This window comes from Chrysemys picta, chromosome 7 (assembly GCF_011386835.1).
Source record: "Chrysemys picta bellii isolate R12L10 chromosome 7, ASM1138683v2, whole genome shotgun sequence".
NCBI classification, from domain to species: Eukaryota; Metazoa; Chordata; order Testudines; family Emydidae; genus Chrysemys; species Chrysemys picta.
Window position 1 is genome coordinate 110,894,815 of NC_088797.1, and position 26,443 is coordinate 110,921,257.

Below are 26,443 nucleotides of genomic sequence, written 5' to 3' on the forward strand. Positions count from 1 at the left end.
TGATTACTCTCTGAGGTGAGCTGGGACCTGTTGGTAAACGCCTTTTGGATGAGGGATTTGTGGATGGGGAAGGAACTTTGGATCTGCACACCACTGACTTCACAAAGTGCAAAGCCCTGTGGTTCCGTAGCCCTGTCCACAAGAATTCCCACAATGTCTAGCTTTTCTCTTGCTTCCCTTTTTTTTCTAGGCCGCCGGTGTTAACACCACGGACAAAGAAATTGAGGTTCTCTATATACGGAATGTAACTTTTGAGGATGCTGGGGAGTATACATGCTTGGCGGGTAATTCTATTGGGATATCCTTTCACACTGCATGGTTGACAGTTCTGCCAGGTATACACGGCTCTCTTTCAGTGGTTTTTCCTCTTTTGTTTTCTTTGTTGATTGCTGCAGAATTAGCACAGCTTCTGTCTCAGAAATGGGGCTTTTATTATCCTCAAAATTCTTAATTATTATTATTTTTAAAGAAAGTTGCCTTGATAAGTCTGTGAATGTCTTACAGAACTGCACTTAGTCTGCAGCTATAAAAAATGTAAAGGACAAATTGAACCACTATCAGGCTTAATTTAAACATCTTTACTTTAATCAAACATTCATCAGAAATTTGAAGGAAATATATCTTCTTAGTGCTTAATGAGATACTGAGAATTAACACATTGATCATCACAAACTTTCCCCATAAGATGAAATTCAAAATTACCTTGGTAATTTTGAAACTAATTTGGCCATTATAAAGTATGTTTCAGCAAAATCTCTAAGCCATTTAATATGATTGGGTTCATTTTTACTTATAACCTAAGTCTCTTGTGAGAATCATTGGGTCTAATTTTAAAGCCAGCAGAATGTATACAGAAGCAGTGTATTATATACCTTGGGAATCGGTTCTGTGCATCTTTCAACATTGCATGTTTCAAGAGAATGAATAGTTAATTTGCTTTTACTGCAAAGCATGTCCTGGAATGCGGGGATTGATGTTTTTTCTTAGGAGAAACAAACATCAATGCGCTTTATTGCCTGACAATTGTTAGCTATCAGAAAATGTAACCTTTTAGTTTATTTCTATGCTAGTCAAACTTTCTTATTTAGCTATAATGTAACTGCCTTGATGTTACCTTTGAGATAACTTGAACTATCTGAGGTTTGCTGGGCCATTATGTACTTGAGCATTAATTAATTCTTAATCCTAAGAAAAAGGTGCAGTTACCTGCATGTGTGTCTTGCATAATTGTGTAGTTATGGTTTGTGCTACACAAGTGAAATGTTCTTAATATCTACTGGCCATTTTGTCTTTATTATTAAAATGCACTGGACAAAACAGTTCCATTATATCTCACTCGCCTCTTGCCCAGTGAACTGACGCCTGCATGGTTCATTCATCACTAAGCAGTCAGACAGTGCTTATGCTGAGCTTGCTTCTACTCGCAGTGTCTGCATTTTGAAAGTGACTGATTAGCATCTTTTAACCAATTTGCTTGAATGAAATATGATGTTAACTGAAGACGAGGTACAAGAAAATGAAAACTTGGATGTGCACTGCTTGCAGAGTGACCACTGATTGCTATGGAATGCTGCCTTTTTGGAGGCATATTCCAGATAAAGGCTTATATAAAGATGAACTTAGAGTATTTGCATATGTAACCGTCTTGAGGATAACTTCAAAATGGTTTCAGTAAGAATAGCAGCTACTTACAAAAAGACACACACACACACATATACACACACACACGTATATGTATATCAAAATAAGGACTCATCTTATTGACCCGTATTGACCACTGATAAGGTTAAAAAAAAAAAGTGCTGTGTTAGTATGAAAACTACTATGTAGGTCTGACTGAAGGAGAATCATTAAGGTGTATTGAAAGCAATTCAGTCATCTTGTTTGTTTATTTATTCTTTTTAGTCTGAGGCTGGGCTCTTCAAAAAAAGCCTAAGGGAATCAGGCACCCAACTGAAATAGAAATTAAGCAGAAGTTGGGCAGCTAATTCCCTTCAACTAATTTAAGAATCCCAGCTTGAGTTAAGAAGCACACTTATTATAAGGGGCTGATGGATCCTGCATTCCTTGTGCACTTCTTTCCCAGTGGAAATCTTGGATACGCAAGCAATGCAGGCTCATGCCCAAAGTACGTTCTATTTAGGAGTTTATAAGCCTTTCTTTTAGCCTAGTTAAATGAATAAGTGTTTGTCTGTAAATGTGCGTTCAGCCCGTTTGCAAAGTTAAATACAATGCTCTTGTGAATAGTTTGTTGCTGTCATTTGTTGCTATCAAAAAATTGGCTTAACTATTTATTCATCTGGAGTGAATTATGTGCCCATTTTCTCCTCCTTGAGCGCTTGGCTTAGAAGTCAGAACTGGAAAACAAAGCTAGGTAGTGTTAATTTTTAGCACTAAATTCACAATGAAGCAAAATGAGTAATCCCAACAACTATATATATTTATATATATATGTGTGTAGACAAACAAAGAGAGACCAACAGAGAGAGAGAGAGAGAGAGAGACACACACACACACACACACACACACACACTTCAAAATGATCTTGAACCAGCAATCTGGAGAGGGAGACCAGTGTACTGATTATGAGATGTTCTAAACAAATTCTTTGGCGATCAACAGTATTCTGTATTTCCTGAAGTCACTGCATGAAGTCCCCATGTAATTTAATGTTGTTCCAATTACTGTACTGATACATGTTTGTGCCATGTGCTAACTCTGTGGCATGATTGTTCCTCCTCCAAACTTGCAACCTAGCTCCTGATGAAAAAAAAGAGTATCCGTCATCCCCAGACTACCTGGAGATAGCAATTTACTGCATAGGGGTCTTCTTAATTGCCTGTATGGTGCTGACAGTCATCCTGTGTCGCATGAAGAACACTACCAAGAAGCCGGACTTCAGCAGCCAGCCTGCCGTGCACAAGCTGACTAAGCGCATTCCTCTGCGCAGACAGGTAACAGAAAGTAGATAAAGAGTTTAAAAAACTTTTACCCCCTCCCCAAAAGAAAAGAGAGCGAGAGAGCCATGAAATCGATTTGTAAGATCAGAGTTTTGATATAGATTCAAATCAGTTGCACACAAAATTGCCATAAAAGAGTTGGTTTCAGTGCCTAAAACCCTAGGAAGTCAGAATATGGAGAGCCTCATCCTAAATGTAGAGTATATGCCTCCGGGGAAGAAGAAAGCAGGGTGGGTGGCAGGGGAAGGGACATTAAAAATGAAGCATGTTCTATATTAGCAGTCCACAGGGGAAAATGCACTTGGTGCAATTATGGCCTGATCCAATGCTCGTTGAAGTGAGTGGCTGGCTTAAAAAATGGGCGTCACAATAGATCCTTATTTAATTTTATTTATAATTTTGTTTCTAAGGTACCTATTATTGTAGTAAGTGCGTACCAGACAGAAAGAGGAAATTTTTAGGAAGCATTTCCAGAGACTGAGAGGGAAGGAATTTCAGTACATCATAATGCTAACCAAAGACCCAGAAACAGCTTCAGAAATACACAAGAGAATAATCAAATAGTAGGGGAGAGATTAAACAAATTCTCAAAGGCAATTTGATTAAGCTGTGGATGCATTTGGAACCTGGCCGTAGGGAAAAACTAATACCAAATTTGAAACATACATCACAAAAAAAAAAAATTCACGTGAAACATTCATTGAATCTATTAAAGCAACTTTGACTCATCATTGGCAATAAAAGTCTCTGGAGAGGGCAGTACCAGGAACTACAAACCAGTCGAGCAAGTAATAGGCTTTTTAGCTTTGTCATAAGCCCATCACTTGCCAAAACAGCAAGATTCCCACATACTATCTTCTTTTAAAAGACTTGTTTCTTTTGAGGTTGTAGTTTAATATGTTTTGATTTTCTTGCTATAAGTCTTCAGAAGAAATGGGCCTAAGCCACAAAAATTCACTCCCAGATTTCCAATGCCTCAGGATTCAGAGGTGTCTGGATTTGGGGGTGTGCTTCATTATAAAAAATATAAGGTCCATCAGCAAAATTTAGATTCAGATTCTGCTTTCTAATGTTCAAAGGTGTTTGGATCTGACCCATCTATAAGATTAGTAGTTTGTACAAAATTCCCATTGTTTTTGCAGCCTGTTCAGAATATTGTATCATTTGTAATAATGTGTGTCCCTCAGAAAGTTTGTTTTTTCAATGTGGATAAGCATATAGATGTTTAGATTCTTATTGTGGGAATGAGTCTTAATTTAATAAGCTACGCTTTTTTTGTTTTGTTTTTGCTTTTGCTGGATTTCTAGTTCTTCTGGGTTAGAAACACTGTGAGAGGGAACCTTTATTGCAATATTTTAGTCCTCCGGTCCTTAATACAGGAAGTGCAGAGGTTCATAGCCCAATGCCCAAACTTTTTCAAACCTTAAATATGTTTGGTTTCCTCTTATAGTCAAAGATTTGTGTCAGTTCTGATTTTATTTGAATCTCTTTGCTCATCACTAAACATTGTAATTCTGGTTCTAAACTTGCTTGCATTTGCATTTAATTGCAAATGAGGAGAGAGAAAGTTTGGTGTGACCCTCCCAAAGCCCTGCCAATTAAGCCTGTGGAACGTGATTGATTGATCAGAAAGAGCCACGACATGTCTCTCTTCACCACACTGATATATATTAAAAATTCTATGTCAATTGTTCATCACAAAGAAGGCCTTTTAAATGTAGCCCCCTTATCCAGAGAAGGAGATGTGTATCAGCTCCTACAATAAAAGACATTTCTTGGACTGTGGCCTGAATGACAAGAATTGTACTAAAATGTTGATGACAGAGAAAATGCCATTGGAATCCTCTGCGTGCCTTCACAGTCACCAGCCAGGATTAAGGCTCATTGTGAACTCATTTTTTTCTGATGAAAAATACTTTTGGACTGGTGGTTTGTTAGGTGTCTTTTCGGTATGTGTGTGACATCCTGTGCCAATAATTGCCCTCGGTTTAATCATTTGTCATCAGTAGTGAATTCTTCATGTGTTATACATTCTCTGCTGATGGGTCAAATTCCCGAGGGGCTGATTTAAGCATGGGAATGAAACTGGCAAAGATGAGGAATTAGTTTGACTGTGAATGGCATCTTCTCTAGGTGGGAAGAGGTTTACTGCTGAGTACCGTAGTGCTCAGATTGGGAGTCTTATAACTATTATTATTTAGTGAATTTCCACTACATTTTATCCTTCTACACATGTAAGATTTTTTTCCTACCAAAATTCAGTTGTTTCCACATTCCAGAGATGTTATAGGGTCACAATGAAGTTAATCAGAAAAAAATATTTTTCTCACCCTTTGCCCTGACCTCACTGTGCTCTGGTACCTTCTTTTTGAACAGGAACTGCCTATGAGCTCAGTGCTGTTACTTAGTTACAGCAAATCGGACCTACACTGGTGTGTGTCTTTGGCATTCTGTGTGGGAGTAACTATTCACAGGTTTGGGAGGTGAACTGCTTATGGGATTGGGTATTATGACACCAGTCAGAGCATAGATCTCAAATAGTCCCTTCTTTGGGCAGAGGAACCAAAGTGGAAGGTTGAACATCAGTAAGAACTTTCACTTGTTTTGTGGAACAATTTTATGCCTTTAATAAAATAGAGGACACTGTACTTTAGTGTTCTGGATGTTAGGGTCCCATAGCTTGTGACTTGCCAGGGTTACAAACATACTAATGGATAAGTAGGAACGCCCTCATGCCTAGCAAATTTTCCAACTATTGATTACAGTAATGGATCAGAAGGAAATATTTGCAATCCCATCTCCTTTGTGTGTTGTGAGAAGGGAAGGTATTTTACAGAGAGACATATTTTAAATACATGTAAATTAATTTGATGAGCCTATCAGCTGGTCTAGAAGTAGGCTGTTGAGGCTAAAACTATGGAGATATAGCAAATGTATTTGTAATGATAAAAAGGATAAATAGGTTAATTGATCTGAGGGAAGACTGAGTTCACCAAATGGAATAACATAATTCAGAATGATGGTATTTGATAGGATTAAAAAAGAATAGAGAGAGAAAGAGAAAGAAATAGTTCAGATTTAGGAAGTTAAAATTAAGCATAATGGAGGATAGCTGAGGAGTAGAGAAGGTCAAACATAATATCTGTCTTTGAAAAGGGTACCAAAGAAAACCTGGAGAATTATAGACCTGCAATACCTGAGAAGACACTAGAACAAGGACCTCATAGGACAGGATTAGAATTCAAAACAAACTTGAAAAATTGGGGAACTTGGTCTAAAATCAATAAGATGAAATTCAATAAAGACAAGTGCAAAGTACTGCACTTAGGGAGGAAAGATCAAAGGCATGACTACAAAATGGGGACTAACTGGCTAGGTGGTGGTACTGCTGTAAAGGATCTGGGAGTTATAATGATCACAAAGTGAATATGAGTCAGCAATGTGATGCAGTTGCAAAAAAGGCTAATATCATTCTGGGGTTTATTAACAGAATGTCATATGTAAGATATGGAGGTAATTGTCCCATTCTGCTTGACATTGGTGAAGCCTCCACGGGAGTACTGTGTCCAATTCTGGGTACTACCCTTTAGGAAAGATAAGGATAAATTGAAGAGAGTCCAGAGGCAAGCAATCAAAGTGATAAAAGGTTTAGAAAACCTGACCTATGAGGAAAGGTTAAAAAAACTGGGCATGTTTAGTCCTGAGAAAATAAGACTCTGGGGGAACCTCACAACAATCTTCAAATATGTGAAAGGCTGTTATAAAGAGGGTGGTGATCAATTCTTCTCCATGTCCACTGAAGGTAGGACAAGAAGTAATGGGCTTAATCTGCAGCAGGGAAGATTTAGGTTGGATATTAAGAAAAAAACTTTCTAACACTAAGGTTAGTTAAGCTCTGGAATAGGCTTCCAAGGGAGGTTGTGGAATCCCCCTATCCTTGGAGGTTTTTAAGAACAGGTTGGACAAACATTTGTCAGAGATGGTGTAGGTTGACTTGGTCCTGACTCGGCACAGGGGCCTGTACTTGACCTCTCAAGGTCTCTTCCAGTTCTACATTTCTATAATATTTCATGTAGTATTGATCTATGAGTTTGGTCTTCAGCCCACAAATACTCTCACAAACAGTTCTGGTTAGAATATGGCCCAAAATGTTTGTCTTAATATATCATCAATTATCATCATCATTCCCATAATGGCATTGGTCATCGGGGCACCATCATTGATGAGCAATCAGCCAATTGTCTCCACCCCTGACGATTGTGTGTCAGTGCTTGAGTCTCTGCGAAGTCCATTCCTGTCCACTCTTTTATGTTGTCAATCCACCTCTTCTTCTCTTCTCCTGTACTGTCCCTTGGAGGATGATCTTGGATAGGCCAGATGATCGTGTTACATGGCTTGCGCTTCTTCATGGTCATCAGCAGGTCTTCATATGACCCAGCGCATTGGGTGATGATGTTGTGGACCTCTTCGTTAGTGATGCGGTCGAAGTAGGAGATGCCCAGGATTTTATGGAAGTATCTCATCTCTACTACCCGTATTTTCCCTTCAAGATCTGCCGTAAGAGTCCATGTCTCCCATGCATACAGAAAAATGGAGATGACCAATGTGTGCATCAGTTTCAGTTTGGATTTCAGGGAGATGTTCTTATTCCTCCAAATTGGCTTTAGCTTTGCTACTGCTGCTGCTGTTTGCACAGTTCTTGCCCAAATTTCTGTCTTGTATCCTTCATCAGTGATGATTGCTCCCAAATACTTGAACTGTTTCACTGTCTCCGGCTCTTGTCCACTGACAGTGATATGTGAGCTGATCCCATCACATTTGTTTGTCATTAGCTTGGTTTTCTCTGCACTGATTTCCATGCCCTATTTTCAGAGGTTTCATCCAATCGTTTCACAAGGCTGGCAAGTTCATCTTCGCTGCCTGCCAGGCCATCAATGTCATCAGCGAACCGAAGATTTGAGATTGTTCGCCCCACAATTCTGACTGTGCATATGTGATATTCTAGGGCTTCAGTCATTATGCACTCCAAGTAGATGTTGAACAGTGTGGGCAAAAGAGGGCAGCCTTGCTGGACTCCAAAGTGGTGCGAAACCAATCTCCTATTGTGTCATTGACAAGAACTGCACTGCTGGCCTTAGCATACAGTTGTTTAATGGTAAGAATAACCTTACAACCATCATTGTACTTCTTCATGGTTGGCCAGAGAGCTTCATGCCATACTCTGTCAAATGCCTTCTTGAAGTCAACAAAGATGTGGTAGATGTCCTGCTGATGTTGTAAGTACTTCTCACATAGAACATGAAGGTTGAAAATCTGTTCTGTGGTACTTCTTCCAGCACAAAAGCCAGCCTGTTCTTCAGCAATGATATTCTCCACTTGTGGCTTCAATCTGTTCAATATGACTTTCAATATCACTTTGCTGAGATGGATAATTAAGCTTATGGTCCAGTAATTTTGACACGATTGCAGGTTGCCTTTCTTTGACAGAGTGATGATTAGTGACTGTGTCCACGTGGAGGGCCACTCACCGGTCTGTCAGATCTTGTTGAGTACATCTTTTACTGTTTCTCCTCCAAATTCATCAATTCGGCTGGGATGTTGTCAATACCGGTAGCCTTTCCGTTCTTGAGTGATTTCACAGCTGTCTCAACTTCTTCACGTAGTATTGGAAAGTCAGCCTTCTCTGTTGAATCTGGGCTGTCTAAGACACTGGGATCTCCATTTGTCTGGTGGTTGTACAGATCAGAGCAGTAGTTTATCCACTTATTGATGATGTCCCTTTCTTCTGTAAGACAGTTCCCTTCTTTGTCTTGAATTGCATTAGCTTTGGTCCATCTTTCCTTTGTCAGATCTTTTACAACCTGGAAGGCTCATTTGCTATTTTTATTATTGATGCACACTTCAATTTTAGAACATTGTTTTTCAATCCATATCTCCTTGGCCACCTTCATTCCTTTCTTGATCTTTCTGCCAATTGCTCTGTATTTATCAGTTCCCTCAGTGCTATTCTTGTCTCTCTTAAGTTCTCTTTTAATGTCACACATTTGTAGTATTTCATTTGTGACCCATGGTTTTGTCTTCTTACGATGTTTCCCAAGAATGTTCATTGCTGCCTCATTCATTACAGCATTGAAATTGTTGGTCATTGTTTCTATGTTTTCCTCTAGAGCAAGCAGCGGGGCAGATTTTCCGCCGATCATTGCTTGGAATTATGCTGCAATGTTTCGGTCTCTGAGAATTTCTAAGTCAAATGCTTATAACTACAGTAAGACTCCTCACTTAATGAATTTGCTTTGTATTTTCTTAGGTGCAGTCATTCAGATGGGAAGTATTATCAGGATTTCTGTCAATAGCTGATTGCATTGCTTACTTACTAATTATGCATGTGACTTCAGATTAGCTTTTAGAATGAAGCCTTCAAAGAGACAGAAAGTAGACATTCACTGCTACACCCTCACAGCCTGCATTGCAGAACTGACAGATCTAGGCTTTAGATCTGCATAAATCATAAATGCAGGAAAACATCCCTTCATAATCAATTACTGAAAATTACATGCTCTTCCACAGCTAATTTCATCACATTAAACTTGAATTACCATCCAAGATTTACGTATATTTTGATACCACATACAGTATATAAATTATTTTTTTCTGAACTGGTTAAATTCAGTGCATTCAACCCAAGGACAATTACTTCATTATAAAAACTCACTTGGGTGGAGTGAGTGGAAGACTCCTTGCTCCCCATTTTAAGCTTGTTTTGGGGGGCTAACCACAGAGTCTAGGGAGTTAAGAGACTGTACAAGTTTGATAGTGAAGTTGGTTCTAGAATGATCCTGCAAAGAGAAGAGATGGAGTAAGAGCAGGGTCATAACTGCAATCCCCTGTGTAGGATTCAGTGAACCTGCTCAAGAAGGAGTGGGGAGAATGTGTACCACACTAGCCTATTTAAAGGCTGGCACAGAGGATCAGTTGCATCATGAATTGTGACGGAGTAAGCCAAAATTCTGCCTTGGGTTTTCATTACAGTGCACTTTCTCTACATCTCCTTAACACTGGGCTTTGCCTTAAAGGCACAGTCTAGCCTTTAATATTTACACCACAAATCTCTCAGATCATTACACAATTGAAACCAAAACCTAAGGTTCAGAGAAGGACAACTAAGATGATTAGGGGTTTGGAGAGGGTCCCATATGAGGAGAGATTAAAGAGGCTAGGACTTTTCAGCTTGGGAAAGAGGAGACTAAGGGGGGGATATGATAGAGGTATATAAAATTATGAGTGGTATAGAGAAAGTAAATAAGGAAGTGTTATTTAGTCCTTCTCATAATACAAGAACTAGGGGTCACCAAATGAAATTAATAGGCAGCAGGTTTAAAACAAATAAAAGGAAGTTCTTCTTCACACAGTGCACAGCCAACTTGTGGAACTCCTTACCTGAGGAGGTTGTGAAGGCTAGGACTATAACAGCATTTAAAAGAGAACTGGATAAATTCATGGTGGTTAAGTCCATTAATGGCTGTTAGCCTTGATGGGTAAGGAATGGTGTCCCTAGACTCTGTTTGTCAGAGGGTGGAGATGGATGGCGAGAGAGAGATCACTTGATCATTGCCTGTTAGGTTCACTCCCTCTGGGGCAGCTGGCATTGGCCACTGTCGGTAGACCGGATACTGGGCTAGATGGACCTTTGGTCTGACCCAGTACGACCGTTCTTATGTTCTGCTGTCTCACATTGCTGAAATGACTTCTCCATTCTGAACTTTGGGGCATATCTCAGCAAAGCAGCAAGCTCTGGGACGAGGTTGCCCATGTCCCCAGAAGCATGGGGCAGCAGTGATCTACTTAAAAAGGGATATATAATATGCAAGAAAATGTGTAAAAAATATTCAAGTAGGTTAAAGCTGCTGTAATATGTCATTGACCTTCCCCTAGGTGGAATATTCTTCACTGTTATATAGTGCCTGATAAACAAAAACACTTGATGTAGATTTCAAAGGCTTATTTTTGCTATTACAGAAGGAAGGAAAGGCCATTTTAAAATAGTTGTCGAACCTCAGAGGGCCTCCTCTGACCAAGGGCCAACTCAGTCTGCCTTCCTCTTTTCTCAAGCAAGACTTTTATAGCCCTTCTGCTCCCATAACTTCTTGCAGTGCTCCAATTAATCAATCAAAATTATATTCCCTGCGAGCATGGTCTATTCCTTTCCTTATGACTAATACTGGGGGATCCCTCTGGATTTCACTCATCCGTCATACCCAGGCTAATTCACTTTTATTTCATATAGAGGTTAGTCAATTACATAGTTACTGTGTGAAGTAAACAGGTTCAGTTATGTTGAAACGGAAATTGGCAAATAATTTCAGCTGTTTTTCTGCAACATTATTGCAGTTTTCTGCTTTAAAATACACTTACAGGTTTACAGTTTCTTCCAAGTTTAAATGTAAACATGTTTTTAACCTAGTAAAACCGCTGACTACAATCCTCTTTTAAGTTGACAAGCAAATGATCAAAGTTAGAGACAGTTGTTTGTACTAATGACATCCTATCAATGAAATAAAGTTCTGAAAACCCATTTCAGATCATTCTTTGATGTGCATGAGATATTACTAAGTAACACACCATTTTATTCACACCTTCATGGCGCAGTGTCCATTGAAAACAGCAGTGGCTATGATGATGAAGTAAAATATCTGTCAGATCACTATAATCTTTACTCAGAGTTCTGCAAATTGGTGTTTTTAATGTGAACTGTTTTCGATTGTTAAGTTGCTACTAAAGGTGAGCCTGATCATCGCCTATGAATAATTCTACCTGCCAAGCATCAAGAGAGTCAGGGCTGGCTCCCAAGCGGCGGGGAAAAAAAAGAAGTTGCGGTCGGCGGCAGCTCCACCGCACCGCTTTCTTCTTCGGCAGCAATTCGGCGGCAGGTCCTTCCCTCGGAGAGGGACCAAGGGACCCACAGCCAAATTGCCGCCGAAGAGCCCAACGTGCCACCCCTTCCCTTTGGCCGCCCCGAACACCTGCTTGCTGGGCTGGTGCCTGGAGCTGGCCCTGAAGAGAGTCACTCTTGCTGCATTTACCAAAACACCATTGGGGAATTAATGGTGCCCAAGCAAATTTGGATGGAATATTCCAAATTCCATTTATGCTTTTAAACTACTTCTCTTAGTAACTGCTTGCCACCCTGAGTTCTACCTACTTGTGGTTGTGGAAAATTTTCTGAATTCCTGGACACGTACCTGATTTTGTGAAGTATGCTGTTCGCTTAAATGTAATTTCATCGCTTTGTATCAGTTAAGAGCTTCTCAGTTAACACAGAAGGGCAGACAGGCATTTGTAAATAGTAAATGATATAGGGTATGGACATAAAGGGTGAAATCCTGACACCATTAAAGTCAATGAGAGTTTTGCCATAGACTTCAGTGGGGCAAGGATCTCACTAAGGCATCTACTCCTTGTTGTAGAAATATAGAAAAAAATTAATTTATGTTGCACTGATAGAGTGCTAGACTCTTCACAGACAAGTATAAAGTCAGAATAATAGCCCCAAAGATCTTTCAGTCTAAAATAAACAATGTTTAAACAAAGTAAGGGGAACAAAGTGCAGTGTGACTAAATGATGGAGGGACTAGCATCTTGTGAGTTTCACAATTTTTGTTTCTTTCAATTTATGTTTGGTGTTTATCATTAGTTAGCTTGATGACTTGGCATTTTGGTCATGACCAGGGATTGAACTGGAGACTTCTAGAGCTAAAAGCATCAGCCTCTACAACTTGAGTTAAAGGTCTAATTTTCTGATCTGGGAGTTGTATATAGAATTGTATCCTCAGTGAATCAGGCACATTAGCACTTCTACTGAAAGTACTAGGGTTTATAGGGCCTAGGAAGAAGTGTGCTGTAAAGAGGGAAAGGCATAGAGGATGATAGATTGGAACAGGGAGGAATTTTCAGGCATGGAAGGAGGTCTGGAAGCCAGAATGAAGGAAATTAAAGGGCTAGGCAAGGGAGGAATGAAAGGAGTTGAGAACAGAGGGGTAGGCAGGAGCTAGATTGTGCAGGTCATTGAAGGTGAGCACAAGGAGGTTTGCATTTGATGTGGAAGACCGTGGGAAGCCTGTAAAAGTGATTTGAAGAGGGACTGGATGTGGTCAGAGTGGCAGGCAAGGTAGATGCCTTGAGAGAGAACATTTTGGGCAGATTGAAGAAGCCTGAGCTGAGAGTATGGAAACAGGGCTGGCTCCAGGCACCAGCCTGGCAAGCAGGTGCTTGGGGCGGCCGCTCCGGAGAGGGGCGGCAGGTCCAGCTATTCAGCGGCAATTCGGCGGACGGTCCCTCACTCCCACTTGGAGCGAAGGACCTCCCGCAGAATTGCTGCCGCAGATCGCGATCGCGGTTTTTTTTTGTTTTGTTTTTTATTTTTTTGGCTGCTTGGGGCGGCCAAAACCCTGGAGCCAGCCCTGTATGGAAAGCACAACAGGGAGGGATAAAGTGGAAAATAATAGTGGCCTGGGCAAGGGGCTTGGCATTGGGGATGTAGAGACGTGGTGGATTCTGGAGATATATGGAAATACTGACAGAAGTGTGAGAGAAGAAGGAAAGAGGGGAATCGAGGATAACGCTGAAGTTATGAGCCTGAAGGACATATGGGATAGTGGAGTTGCCATTTTGCTCAGATTACTCTGTATATTTCTAGTTGTGCTATCAGTTCATTTTATGAAGTATAATTTTTAAAAGGCACTTGTGAAGGGAAATAGATAAGTAAAAGTGGAACTCAAATTCTAATCCTGGGTCGTATACTGACTTGCTTTGTGGCTCTGGGCAAGTTCTTTCACCTCACTGTGCTTGTTTCCATCTGCAAAATGGGGATAATTATTCTTAGCTCACTGCAGTGTTGTTGGGACTCTTTGGTTAAAGTGCATTCACTGTTTAGTATAGCCGTGTAAGCAGTATTAATAATGGCCTATTCATATACCAAGTGGGCAAGGTATTTATTATTCCTTGGGGGGGAGCGATAGCTCAGTGGTTTGAGCATTGGCTGCTAAACCCAGGGTTATGAGTTCAATCCTTGAGGGGGCCACTTAGGGATCTGGGGCAAAATTAGTACTTGCTCCTGCTAGCAAAGGCAGGGGGCTGGACTCAATGACCTTTCAAGGTCCCTTCCTGTTCTATGAGATAGGTATATCTCCATATATTATATTTCCTTAGTGCACAGAGTCCTCTGTGCCATGTATTTATATCTTCTATAAATGGATAGTGACTTTAATGATGTTGAGGAAGAGAGACTCATTTGTGTGTAAAAAGACAACTTTAATTTGAGTTGTCAGAGTCACCTGTACCCATATACACATACCACAGATGCAGAAGTTGGAGTTGATCCATGGCAACCAGATTTCTTTTGAAGGCAAGTTTGTCAATCAGCTGTAAAATGGAATGGTTTCCTAATATGTTAATTTGTTGAAAGCAAACCACAGCACCTTTCACCCCATTTCTAGACATAGGCAGCCCCCAGGGAGCTGCATCTGATGTCACATCCACCTGATGTCACATCACAATCTTGGGGATCTTCCCCCGAAAAAGACATTTAAAAACAAAACAAAAGAGAATGTCCCCCTTAGGAGACCCGAAGTCATGATCAGAAATGTATTTCTGAGACTCTTAGTCATATCAAAATATACCATGTTAAGAGCATCATTACCCCCACCATATCCTCCACCCACCTTAGAACTCTATTCCTGGGCACTAAACAATTTAGTGAGCTTTGGCATTGTAACTATACTAGGGTTTAATATTAGGGTGGGAACCAAAGTGCAGTAGCCTGATGTCACAGAGGCAGCAAGGATGCGGTGTGTTTTTCAGTGGCATTCACAGGAGAATGTTTTTCTCTCTCTGGATGAATCATAATGTTTGGGAGGTGCTTTATTTATAATAATTTTTTCATTTAACTGTGTTGCTGAATATCTGGAACAAATGTGAAATATGTGGCCTGCTAATACTGTACACCTGCCACATGTCATTCAGCCACATGTGAACCGTGGGCTGAGGATTGATCTCAAGACTCCTGCTCCCTACTATGATGAAGATCAGGTGTGTTAGACATACTGATGTGTTCAATCTCTGGCTTGGGATGGGAGCAAGCCATGCCACCCTCGAGGACCCCCTGCCAGCTGATTTGTGAGGATCGGTATTGATGGCAGCATTGAAAGAGAACCTCCATCCAACCCTACCAACGAGATACTGGGTTTCCAGAAAGACCGCCAATACCTGGAGAAAAAAGGTGGACTCAAAACTAAAGACAGACAGGGTGGCAACAACACTAGAGATGCCTGAGACGTGAGGAGGTCTGGGGGAGAAAAATCGCTATTTTGTTTTTAAATTATCTTGCAACAGTGAGATTAAATAGCAGTGGGATGCATGCAAGGGAAATGCCATATGTAAGGTGGCATCTTCTCTTTATTTTGTGCAGAAACTATTTTTATCCCACAAATGTAACCTGTGACATTGCTGGTGCTATTTTTGCTTAGAGGTTAGCATTAAAGGCCTCTAACATTATACTGTGAATTCCTGAATGTCTGTCCTGGATGTTTGTATGCACCAACTGAAGAGCTGTGAATCTAGCCATAGAGTTGGGGAGGGGAGAAAAAAATCAAAATGCCAAAGTTCCTTTTATTTTGCAGTGTTTGAAATTGAGTCATTTTTCATTCTCCCCCCACAAAAAAGTTGAATGAATTGTTTTCAATATTTTTAAATCAAAAATGTTATCAATATGTGTACTGAAATTTTTCATTATCCAAAAACTTGTTTTTTAGTAAACCAAAAATATTGATATCCTTTTTGATATTTTTGATGATAGTTTAGGGAAAAAAAACAAAAAAAGCCCTAACAATAAAAACACATTCCATTTTCCCTTGTCTCCCAAAATGAAACATTTAATCAACGCTGACAAGTTGGTTTTTGTGAAAAGGCCCACTGAAATCAATGGCAGTAATTCCATGGACTTCTGTGAGGTCAGAAATTCACCCCTCTTTTGGTTGTGTTCGTTTGGAAGGGGATTGGTATTTTTTAACTTTACATTTTTTTATTTTTTTATTTTGTTGCATGCAGCCCTATGCGATCTTATGTGGGATGTGTTATAAATATAATTATTAATTTAATCAGCTGGGGGTATGGCTCTGAATCTGGCCTCACAATAGGATTTCTCTGTATTCTGTGGAGCTCCCAAACTACACTTGCTTAGTGATCCCAGTTGAGCACCAAGTAAATAGACATTCTTAGAAAATAAAAATGTATTCAGGTGTACATAGAGTAAAAATAATAAAAAAGACAACTAAAATGAATGTCAGTGTTTCAATAATTCATCATCTAAGGTCAGGCTTGACAAAGTCCTAGTTGGGATGATTTAGTTGGGAATTGGTCCTTCTTTGAGCAGGGGGTTGGACTAGATGACCTCCTGAGGTCCCTTCCAACCCTAATATTCTATGATTCTATGAAATGGAAGAGGAAAACTGATGCCAACTAAATTAATAGTGAATGTGTTTAAACACTTAGCACTCTACAGTTTTCTGCTTGTACTACTGACTCATCCTTATTGGCAATTGAATTAGAGTCAGTGCTTTATTTAGAAGGGAAGATAAACATGTCCAAATGAAGTGTGTGGTTCCATCCACTCTTCATTTTCTTGGCTATCAGCTGGTTTGGTTACCATGTATTGCCATTGTCCAATAGTTAGGCCAATATTACATATCCTCCTTTTGCATCTTGTATTCCAATAACAGGTGTCTGCAGATTCTAGCTCCTCCATGAACTCCAACACGCCTCTGGTGAGAATAACCACTCGTCTCTCATCAAATGCTGATGCCCCAATGCTGGCAGGTGTCTCAGAGTATGAACTGCCAGAGGATCCAAAATGGGAGTTCCCCAGAGATAAGTAAGTAGGCGATTTCCATTAACACCACTTACAGACATCTGAAAATCACAACATGGTACTTTGAAGAGGTTTTCTTTCCAAATCTCTTCAAGGATTATTTTAGTTGTATGTATTTTCCCTAATATGGTTAAATCTCAAATATCTGAACCCTTTCTAAATGTCAGATTCAGTTCTGTTTTATGAAATATGAACACAGGTAAAACCAAAATCATAGAGTAAAGTTAGTATTAATTGAAAAAAATCATTAGGTTTGTTTGAGAAAACGACTTGTTTTTACCCTGAACAGTTTCCTTTGTAAGATCAGGCTAATAACTGTTGGATAGAGGAGTTGTAATCATGTATGTTTTGAGAACAGTTATGGAAATTATTTGAATTCTGTAGCCAAAACCTGGTGCAATACACAGTAATTGCCACCTGCAATGTTCTGGTCAACAGTGGGGGTCTGTATGCATAATTTTGTCAGCCCTCACCCTGGGGGGATTCACTAAATGCGGAACATTTTAGAGTGCTAAACATTTAAAAACAGTTTTCAGCACAAATATAGGTGGAGCTGGTTTGCAATGAAAGGAGGCTATTTAGAGGCATTTTATTAGGTTGGGGGGCAGCGGGCACACAATGACAGGATTGTTATGCTGGTGCTAGCAGTGCAATAACACATAAATTAACCATTTTCCAATGCAAATGTTTGTTCTCTGCCAAGACCTTAAATTCAATTATAGTTCTGGATAAAACGCAGAATGACCTCAGCGGAACATACCCTGCCCTTCAGTCTTTGTACCTTTTCAAGCTAGTATGCACACTAAAAACAGATCCAGAGCATGTTGATACATTTTCACTAGTATTATGGTTCAATTAAAAAACAATATTTGAAGAAAGTCCATCAAATTGCCCCAGCCGGAAATATCTTTCTATTGGTTTTTCCTGTTATATCCAAGGAAATAGGTGAGATTTTTAAATCATTTAGCACTGGTCTAATGTATTCCTGTTCACCACTGTGCTAAAACCCCCTTTTACTTCAGTGGTAACAGATAGAAACCAATGATCAGCGCTTTCTTCTGAATATCCCATCCTATATATCTATTAATATAAAATAGATGTTACTTCCAAAAGTGGACACACACAGCTTCAATAGCAATTTTTATGGCCCTGACCGCGTGAAAGTTGGCAACTGTGATTTGGAGCTCTTTATTCACACTGAATAGCAGCAGCAAACTCCACAAGTCGTCTCATTGATGCCAGTGGGGCTACTTGGGGAATAAAATATTGCTCCATGTAAGTAAAGAGAGCAGAACGTGGCTCTTAAGCATTGATTTTGTAGTTCTGCAGCTTTGGGTAAACACTGATATTGGCACCAAACTCTCTCAAATCTCCTAGTTTTGCAATTGTTTTTATTTATTTATTTACTTCCCCTCCCCCGCCCCCCAAATTTGAGAATGAAATTTCTCTGTTACAGTTTAGTGGGTACTGCCTCCTGGGGGGCCTACCCACACTGCATTTTACACATGCTGGTGACCTGGGTACTGAATGTTCTTGGTAAAATCTTTTAAGGTAAAAGTATTATGATCAAACATTACTTTCCCCAGCCCCTGCTCCCACTCCTTGGCTGGAGACCAGGGCCGGGAGACTCTCTCCTATCACATCTGGGGCAGGAGAAAGCATACAGCATGGAAATTGTCCCCACAGAGGACACAGCTCTAGGTAACATCCCGATCTCTTCCGCTAGAGAGAGGGGCTGAAGGAGTGGGAGCAGGCATCCTACTGCTGATTGGAGAGGGCAGATTGCAGGGGAGCACTTTGGGAAGAGGAGGTGCTGCTCCTGAGTGCACTTACACCAGTAACCGGCCAGCCAAGGACAGAGGCTGCCTCTGTGTAAGTGGTGCCAGCGCTCACAAGGGAAGAGCAGAGCCAGGGAGAGCCATCAGCACTGGCAGCTCCTGGCAGTGGTTCAAGACTTGGAGGCATTTAGAGAGAAGCTTTCTGTATGCTCTCACAGCTGCTTTACAGAAGCAGCTCCTCCCAATCCCCACTCCCTCTGGACTAGCTGCTTGGTCGACACTGGCAGTTTCCCCTTTCCATACCTTCTTGTCTATGTCTTCCTTCCCTTTTCCCATAAGCAGAAAGTTGTCTGGCCACCTCATTGTCTCCAACCCTGGACCCTTTAGTGGGAGAAATGGGGGTTGTGACCCAGTATGGAGCCTGTGGGGCACTGTCTCTGTGCTGCCTAGTCCCTTCAGCTCAAGTTGTCATTAGAAACTTGTTTCTATTGCCTCCAGACAGTGGGTTTATACCACATGAGTCACTGATATTTAAAAGGTCCCCAAAGTGTTGATATCACCCTTTAGCACAAGAATCATTCCAACTCCAAGTTAACAAGTAGAGTAGAGCCCACACACAAATAAACCCTTTCTCATCACCCTGCACTCTGGCTGGAAAAGAAGAAAATGACCATATTATAGTGATGTGAAAAGTTCAGCTGCTGTTGGCCAATCTGAAACATTGCATTTTAGCTGAGCAATTTTTAAGGACTACAGCTTGCGAGCCCTGCAAATCTGACCAACAAGCCATCAGATATAGTTTGTTGTTCTACGTAAAGGGAGATTTCAAAAACTGGTTTAGTAACTGTTCGGGTAGTATTGGATGCTCACTGTGGCGTCACTAAAAACACATGCTACAATGTGCATGAAAACTGGTATGCACCAGGAGTCTCATTTGTTCTTTATGATAAATGATTCATGCTATAGCAAGTTGTTGCAAGCTTTTTATATTTTGCTCTGGAATTTCACTGGCTACATCCCTTCACCAGATGCTGTGTGCTAATCCTCTGTTTATACCTCTAGGCTGACACTGGGTAAACCCCTTGGAGAAGGTTGCTTTGGGCAAGTTGTCATGGCAGAAGCAATGGGAATCGACAAGGACAGACCCAAAGAGGCGGTTACTGTGGCAGTGAAGATGCTGAAAGGTAAAGGGAGGGGGGGTGAGGTGGTAATTTTTATCAAGAAAGTTCTTTTGTGGCATCTGAACTCTAGCATTATAGGGGGTCAGAGTTCACATAGTTGACCTCCGCCTTCAGCAGTTTTCAGTATAAATCAGTGCCTTTGACAGCCTATTTATCTTCAGCAATGTGTATTTACAAGCAAATCAAAGTCTTGTTAGAACTGTTCAGTTTTCTTGTCTGTTGGTTTCATTCACAGGAGAGACGATATATATTTAGATATACCCATCATTTTCCATTTCCAGGTAGACAGGTACATGTTTGTTATAAACTCAGCTATAAGATTAGCTCTCAGAAAATATGTAACTGTTAATTGCTTGAGAGTCCAGTTCAGGTTTTGCAGTGTCTTGGCAATCTCCCCATAATTTTTTGCTTTTTCCTCTAAACATAGAATGTTATTGAAGGGAGGCGGGGGAGGGGGCGGCTGGCCAGCCTGTTTCAAGAGACTGAGACCACTGCTTTTCAGGTCACATGACTTTGTCACATGACATGAATCCTAGAAGCTCACATTTATTCCTAAACCTGTGTCCTTTTAGATGATGTCACATGAGCTGACAAATGGCTAACAACCCAAGTTAAACTGGCACGCCAGAAAATGTGAGATGAACTTGTTTTCTCTTGTGCAGATGATGCTACAGAAAAAGACCTATCTGACCTGGTGTCAGAGATGGAGATGATGAAAATGATTGGGAAGCACAAAAATATCATCAATCTTCTTGGAGCATGTACACAGGATGGTGAGTAAAAAGCAGAAAGCTAGCTAGTGCTCTCATTCAAACAGGTCTTGAAGTGTCTCATTTATCATCATTTTTCAATAGTTTTTAAGGAAACAGTCATGCTGTGATGGGATTTGCAGATATTTCTTTAGCTTAGCAGCAATATTTTAACTTCCATATCTGATTATAAACAGGCTTTGCAGCTGTAATGTTAAGAGGGATACTGTATAGTGTGAAACCTTCGTAACTTCTCTGCTGTAGAGAAAAGTGTTTTTTACAGCAGTTTTACACACTTTATTCTGACACTGTCAGTCCTGTTTTAGTGAAACTTTTAATGTGTAATTTGGAAGGGATCACTTTACTCTGTAAATGTTTTACCTCTTTGTTATTACAAGCTAATTTTGAGGTATAAGGGAGTCCAGAACTGTGTAAAAGTTGCCAGGAAAACTAACTTTTTTTTAAAGCAGTGTTATCTTTTGGGGGTTTTGTGCAATTTTTGTTTTGCAAATGTTTAAATGCAGGAAACAGCATGGTCTGAAAGGACCTTGAAAGGAATAAACTCAAGGTTGAGATTTAGGAACTCTGGAGTGCTAATGCTGGCTCCGCCACTGACTTGTGGTGTGGCCTTGGGCAAATCACCTAACAATGTTTCCACCTCTTTTTCCCTATCTTTAAAATGGTACTTGCCAATTTCGCAGGCCTGCTGTGAAGCTTAGTTGGTGAATGTATGTGTGTACAGTGCTGTGAAGATGGAAAGTAGTATATAAGATTCTATTTAAAAATCATTTTACTCTTTGTCCCTGTTTCAACTCTCATGCTGTCTGTTCTGTTTATCTAAAGGTCCGTTGTATGTGATAGTTGAATATGCTTCTAAAGGGAATCTGCGGGAGTATCTGCGAGCACGGCGACCCCCTGGAATGGAATATTCATTTGATATCAACAGGGTACCAGAAGAGCAGATGACATTCAAAGACTTAGTATCATGCACATATCAACTGGCAAGGGGCATGGAGTACTTGGCTTCACAGAAAGTAGGTAGAAATAGGCAAATGCTGCACAAACCTTTCTGGGAATATTTGTCTGATGCTTTAAACTAATTCACTTCAATTTTAGTCTGATCCCTTTTGTGTTAACTAGAGAATGTATTTACCAGCAGAAATGTTAATGGAGGCCTTGTTCCAGCAGGTGCATGACTCTATGCACATGGTAAGTCCCATTGATGTCAATGGTACTCGACTCCTGCTTAAAGTTATGCTCATGTTTAAGTATCTGGCTAAATCAGGGCTGGGGAACATTCCATTTTAAGTAAATACTAGAGAATATTTCTCTGAAATGAACTATTGAATTCATAAGCACAGGCATTCACCTGATTATAAGAGTTATGTTCCTCAGTCCGGGAACAGAAACATGCCATGTCACCTATGTTTCCAATCAAATCTATTAACACAGTTCAAATATCAAATATGCCAAAGAAACGGACTCTGTTTCCAAAATTATTTGGAGAATGTTAAAAACCCCACCGAGAAAATCTTAAACTGCTCAAGGATATTTGTGAACAGAAGAAGCGGCGAAAAAACCCTGAATACCATATTCACTGCAAATTATGCCCTCAACTCTACTTAAAACCAATACTTGTCAACGGAGCAAACTTAGTGAAAGAGCATATTTACCCAGTCCCTAGAGACCTACTTCTGGTAAAAAAAAAACAAAAACAACCTTCTCAACCTGTAACTTGGATTAAATTCTAATTAGGAAACTCTTAAATAGTACTAAGTATCAGAGGGGTAGTCATGTTAGTCTGAATCTGTAAAAAGCAACAGAGGGTCCTGTGGCACCTTTAAGACTAACAGAAGTATTGGGAGCATAAGCTTTCATGGGTAAGGATCTTGCATCTGAAGAAGTGAGGTTCTTACCTACGAAAGCTTATGCTCCCAATACTTCTGTTAGTCCTAAAGGTGCCACAGGACCCTCTGTTGCTTTAAATAGTACTGTGTAACCAACCCAGCAAACACACCAAATCGCTTTGCTAATACATGGGAATTAGGAATAAGATGAGTCCTGGTTGAGACCTAGTGCCAGATTCTCTAAGGCTGAGGAGAAGATGTGGACACCAGGTCCCTTGCATATCCACCCACAAGGATGCAGTTGTTTTCAACCAAAGAAAAGACAGCTAGCGGATGAGCCTCCAGTCCTGCTATGCAGGGAGACGCTGACTTTATTGCATCTCGGTGCATGCACCCCTGTAGAACTGGTTTACATTTGTTCTATCCTTACATGATGAGAGACTAAATGTCCGAGTACAACCTCGAAGACTTGGAAGGCACTGAAGCTACAAGTGTGAAATTTACTAATGGAATACATGGGAGTGCAGGACAAGCAAAGCACCCTAGGTGCAGAGACTGATGTAAATCATTAGTGAAGCATCTGAGGCTGGTGTAAATTATTAGTGAAGCACTTAACTGGATATGACCCATAGCCTTTTGGTGGAGGGTGTCCACTAAAGAAAGCAGGCAACCAGTATGAAAGGAAAAAAATGAACCTCTCGACTGACATATCTTGTGCAAATGGGTACACTCTAGGAGCACAGACACCAGAATGCTATTGTAGGATACTGCTAGGAAAGCCACCTTTCCCCTCCACCCCCCACACACATGCCATTCAACCCTTGAGCTAGTTCCAGTCCTGGAAACACTTGATGAGTGTAGAACTTGACAAAAGGTAAGGCATTGCACAAGGCCAGGAGCAGAGAGAAAACAAAGGGAGTATATAGTAGGATTATGCGTTCCGATTCTTCAAAGATCTCACTATTTGTGTTTGTATTTCATTAGCTCTTTTTCCTTCAGAGAGCCATTTGTTGAGCTGCCATAATAAGAGAACCAATCATCTTACAGTGTTTCCACCATCCATGAACTGAGATGACCAGATTCCTTGTTATTTCAAACCAAAAAATGGCTCACTGTGGTATTAAAAAAATCCCATGAAAAATGTAAATGCAAATTTTAATCAACACCCATAATATATAGTATTTATGGGTAAAATTTTCAAGAGCATCTAAGAGATTTGGTAGCTCAAGTTGGGTTTTAGATGTTCACATCCCATTAACTGTTACTGGGACTAAGGTTTCTAAGTGCCTCCATTACTTTTGAAAAACGGGACTTAGGCACTTCTTAAAATTTTACCGTAGATCCCTTGACGCCTCTTCTCCAAATCTTCCAGCCACTCAGTGCGTGGTTCTCAGAATGTGTCATTCCATGGACCACAGTTTGAGAATTGTCAGGTTTGGACCAGATCAAAAGGGACATGGAGCAAATCATCACAGCAAGGCAGTCAGTAACGGCAACAATCAAATATGGCTATTTATAGTGGCACCATTTTGATGATGGGAGGTATGCAAGAAGCAATGTTGGGGACGGGCAGTTTAGAAAACGAATGGCAAAAAAGGGGCCAGAAGTTGTATTGGCAGAAGGTGTTGGGGCGATTGACACCTGATGTCCCTGATCAGGTTTCCCTAATCTGTGGAGGAGGCATGTGCAGGGAGAGGGCAGGCCTGCCCAGCTTATTCCTTCTGCTGAGGCCTCCTTAGAGTAGATAATTTTGAAGCTTTGGCTCTGGAAACCCTGTTTTGATGGCTGATCGTGTGTGTGTGTGTGTGTGTGTGTCTGGGCACAGTTGGGACCTGATGTCCCCCCTCAGGCTTGCTTGTGGAAGAGTAGAAGATGGGCAGGCCAGGCAGAGAGAGAGAGAATGACCAGGGTAAACTACAGCATATGAAAGCCACTTAATATAAATATATATATATACACACACACACACACACACACACACACACACACACACACACACACACACACACACACACACACACCTCAAAAACCGTGATCTACTGTATGGTACCTTAACCAATGGTTTGGCTGAGGACATCCATGTAAGGAGGGATGCCCAAAGCTAGAATAAAGAGATCATCCAAAAATAACCCAAAATAAAAAGATAAGAGAAAGAGGAGGGATTGAACTCCAAGAGAAGTAGGATATCCTGGAGAGAAATCCAAATGGAATGTTTCTCAACATGTCTCTGCTGCTACCTTGTATTACACATGACAGAGCTGCTTAAACATAACAGTGGTATCAATCCGCAACAAAGACTTCCTTTCAGTGCTGGGAAAGATCAATTGTAAATTTTCAGGAGGGAGCTTAGACGAAGTTATGAGGAGATAACTTTTAATCTTCAACATGGGGGCCTTCCCAAAAGCAAAACTTCCTCCCCAAATTGGATTTTACAAATTAAACTATTTTAATCCAGTTGATCAAGTTAAATGCACACATCTCAGACACACAAACACACACACACAGCATTTGACAGCCTCAGTTTTTTATGTTGCATGGTATGTGTTTGTTTATTATTATTTTAACAACTTTTATGTAAAAAATGGTTGCACTTATTGATGAAAAGGTGTTTAGACAATTGTTTGACTATACTCATGGGTCAATTTTAAAAATGTTCAAGAGATGAACTAACCGAACTTAGTCAAATCTACCCTCCTTACAGGAAGCAATTCTTAGCTCTCAGCATGTTCACCTTACACAGAAGGTGTGCTGCAAAGGTACACATTTCAGCCTGCAGTATTTATAGTATGATTTTACAAATTACAAATTTATTTACATGTAATTAAAATCCAACCGACCAGTTTGTAACAGTCCTTTACCTTGTTGTTTTGTTATGTACTTTTCTTATCTCTGTTTTGGATAGTACATTCCAAACCAATTGGGCATGGAGGTACATCCCAACCTGTGCTAGGTCACACCATTCACACGTCTTGGCTTTGACGGGCTTTCTATTTTCTAATGCCAAAGCTGACTTCAGCCTTGCAAAGTGTTGTGGGATAGTTGACATGGGTGAACAGAATTATGGGGAGAGCTTCATATATTCAGTTAACGTAACTTCACAACACTTACATATAACATATATCTCATTAATACCGTGCATATAATACCCATTAATGTGGTGTACACTATGCCTGACATAAATGCATAGGCTAACACACTGATCCAATGTGTCAAGTTGAAGCTGTGTCAATCCAGCGTAATATGAAAGAGCCAAAATAATTAAACACTCATTAACAGAATTTATATTTAAAAAGCTGGAAGACCTATACCTGTAACTGGCTCTGATATAATGTGATGGGTGAATCACAGAAGGTTTGGTTCAGTTAAGGTAATCATCCAAGTCTTTGGATATGGCAAAATTGAGCTGAAAATCTTATAAAAAAACTGGCTTTTCAAAAAGATTTCTGGAGCAATTCTTCAAACTGAATACACTGAAAAAATAGAGATTAAAATTATACTCCATGTCCTTTTTGATTATAGTATAGTAATTATCATATGCTGAATTCACCTTCTGCTTCAAGAAAACCTTAAGGGAAAATGAAGTCATATATTGAAGGAATTTCATTTTTCTTTTTTCTTTTTCAGTGCATTCATCGAGATTTAGCAGCAAGAAATGTTTTGGTAACTGAAAATAATGTGATGAAAATAGCAGACTTTGGTTTGGCCAGAGACATCAACAATATAGATTATTATAAAAAGACTACTAATGTAAGTGGATTGCAGTCTTATCTCTGGAACCAGTATTTCTTTCATTAAAGTAGTGTGATTATAATCCTAATGGACTTCTTGTACACCAGCCTAACTTTTAATCACAGAAAATAAAATAGTAATCAAAGGCATAAGCATCTCTAACCACTTTTACTAAGCAATGAATGTTATCTGTTTACACAACCTGAGAGAATATATATTACATGATTAATTATGAATGATAAAATTCATTTTATAGGGCTTTTTATAGGGCCTGATCC

At 40.1% G+C, this 26,443-nt stretch overlaps 1 protein-coding gene across 13 annotated transcripts in view; it reads left to right on the top strand.

Moving 5' to 3' along the window:
* FGFR2 (fibroblast growth factor receptor 2) overlaps positions 1-26,443 on the top strand; it is a 94,359-nt gene that overhangs the window by 59,097 nt on the left and 8,819 nt on the right. For 4 of the 13 annotated variants that reach the window (XM_005307685.4, XM_065552344.1, XM_008173309.4 and 1 more), the window contains 7 exons: positions 191-335; positions 2,758-2,960; positions 16,733-16,884; positions 19,722-19,843; positions 20,503-20,613; positions 21,433-21,623; positions 26,061-26,183. In XM_005307685.4, coding sequence (XP_005307742.1) covers positions 191-335; positions 2,758-2,960; positions 16,733-16,884; positions 19,722-19,843; positions 20,503-20,613; positions 21,433-21,623; positions 26,061-26,183 — 1,047 coding nt within the window. The remainder of the gene's footprint in view (positions 1-190; positions 336-2,757; positions 2,961-16,732; positions 16,885-19,721; positions 19,844-20,502; positions 20,614-21,432; positions 21,624-26,060; positions 26,184-26,443) is intronic. The other 9 variants (XM_008173308.4, XM_065552345.1, XM_008173310.4 and 6 more) reach the window with 3 other exon arrangements.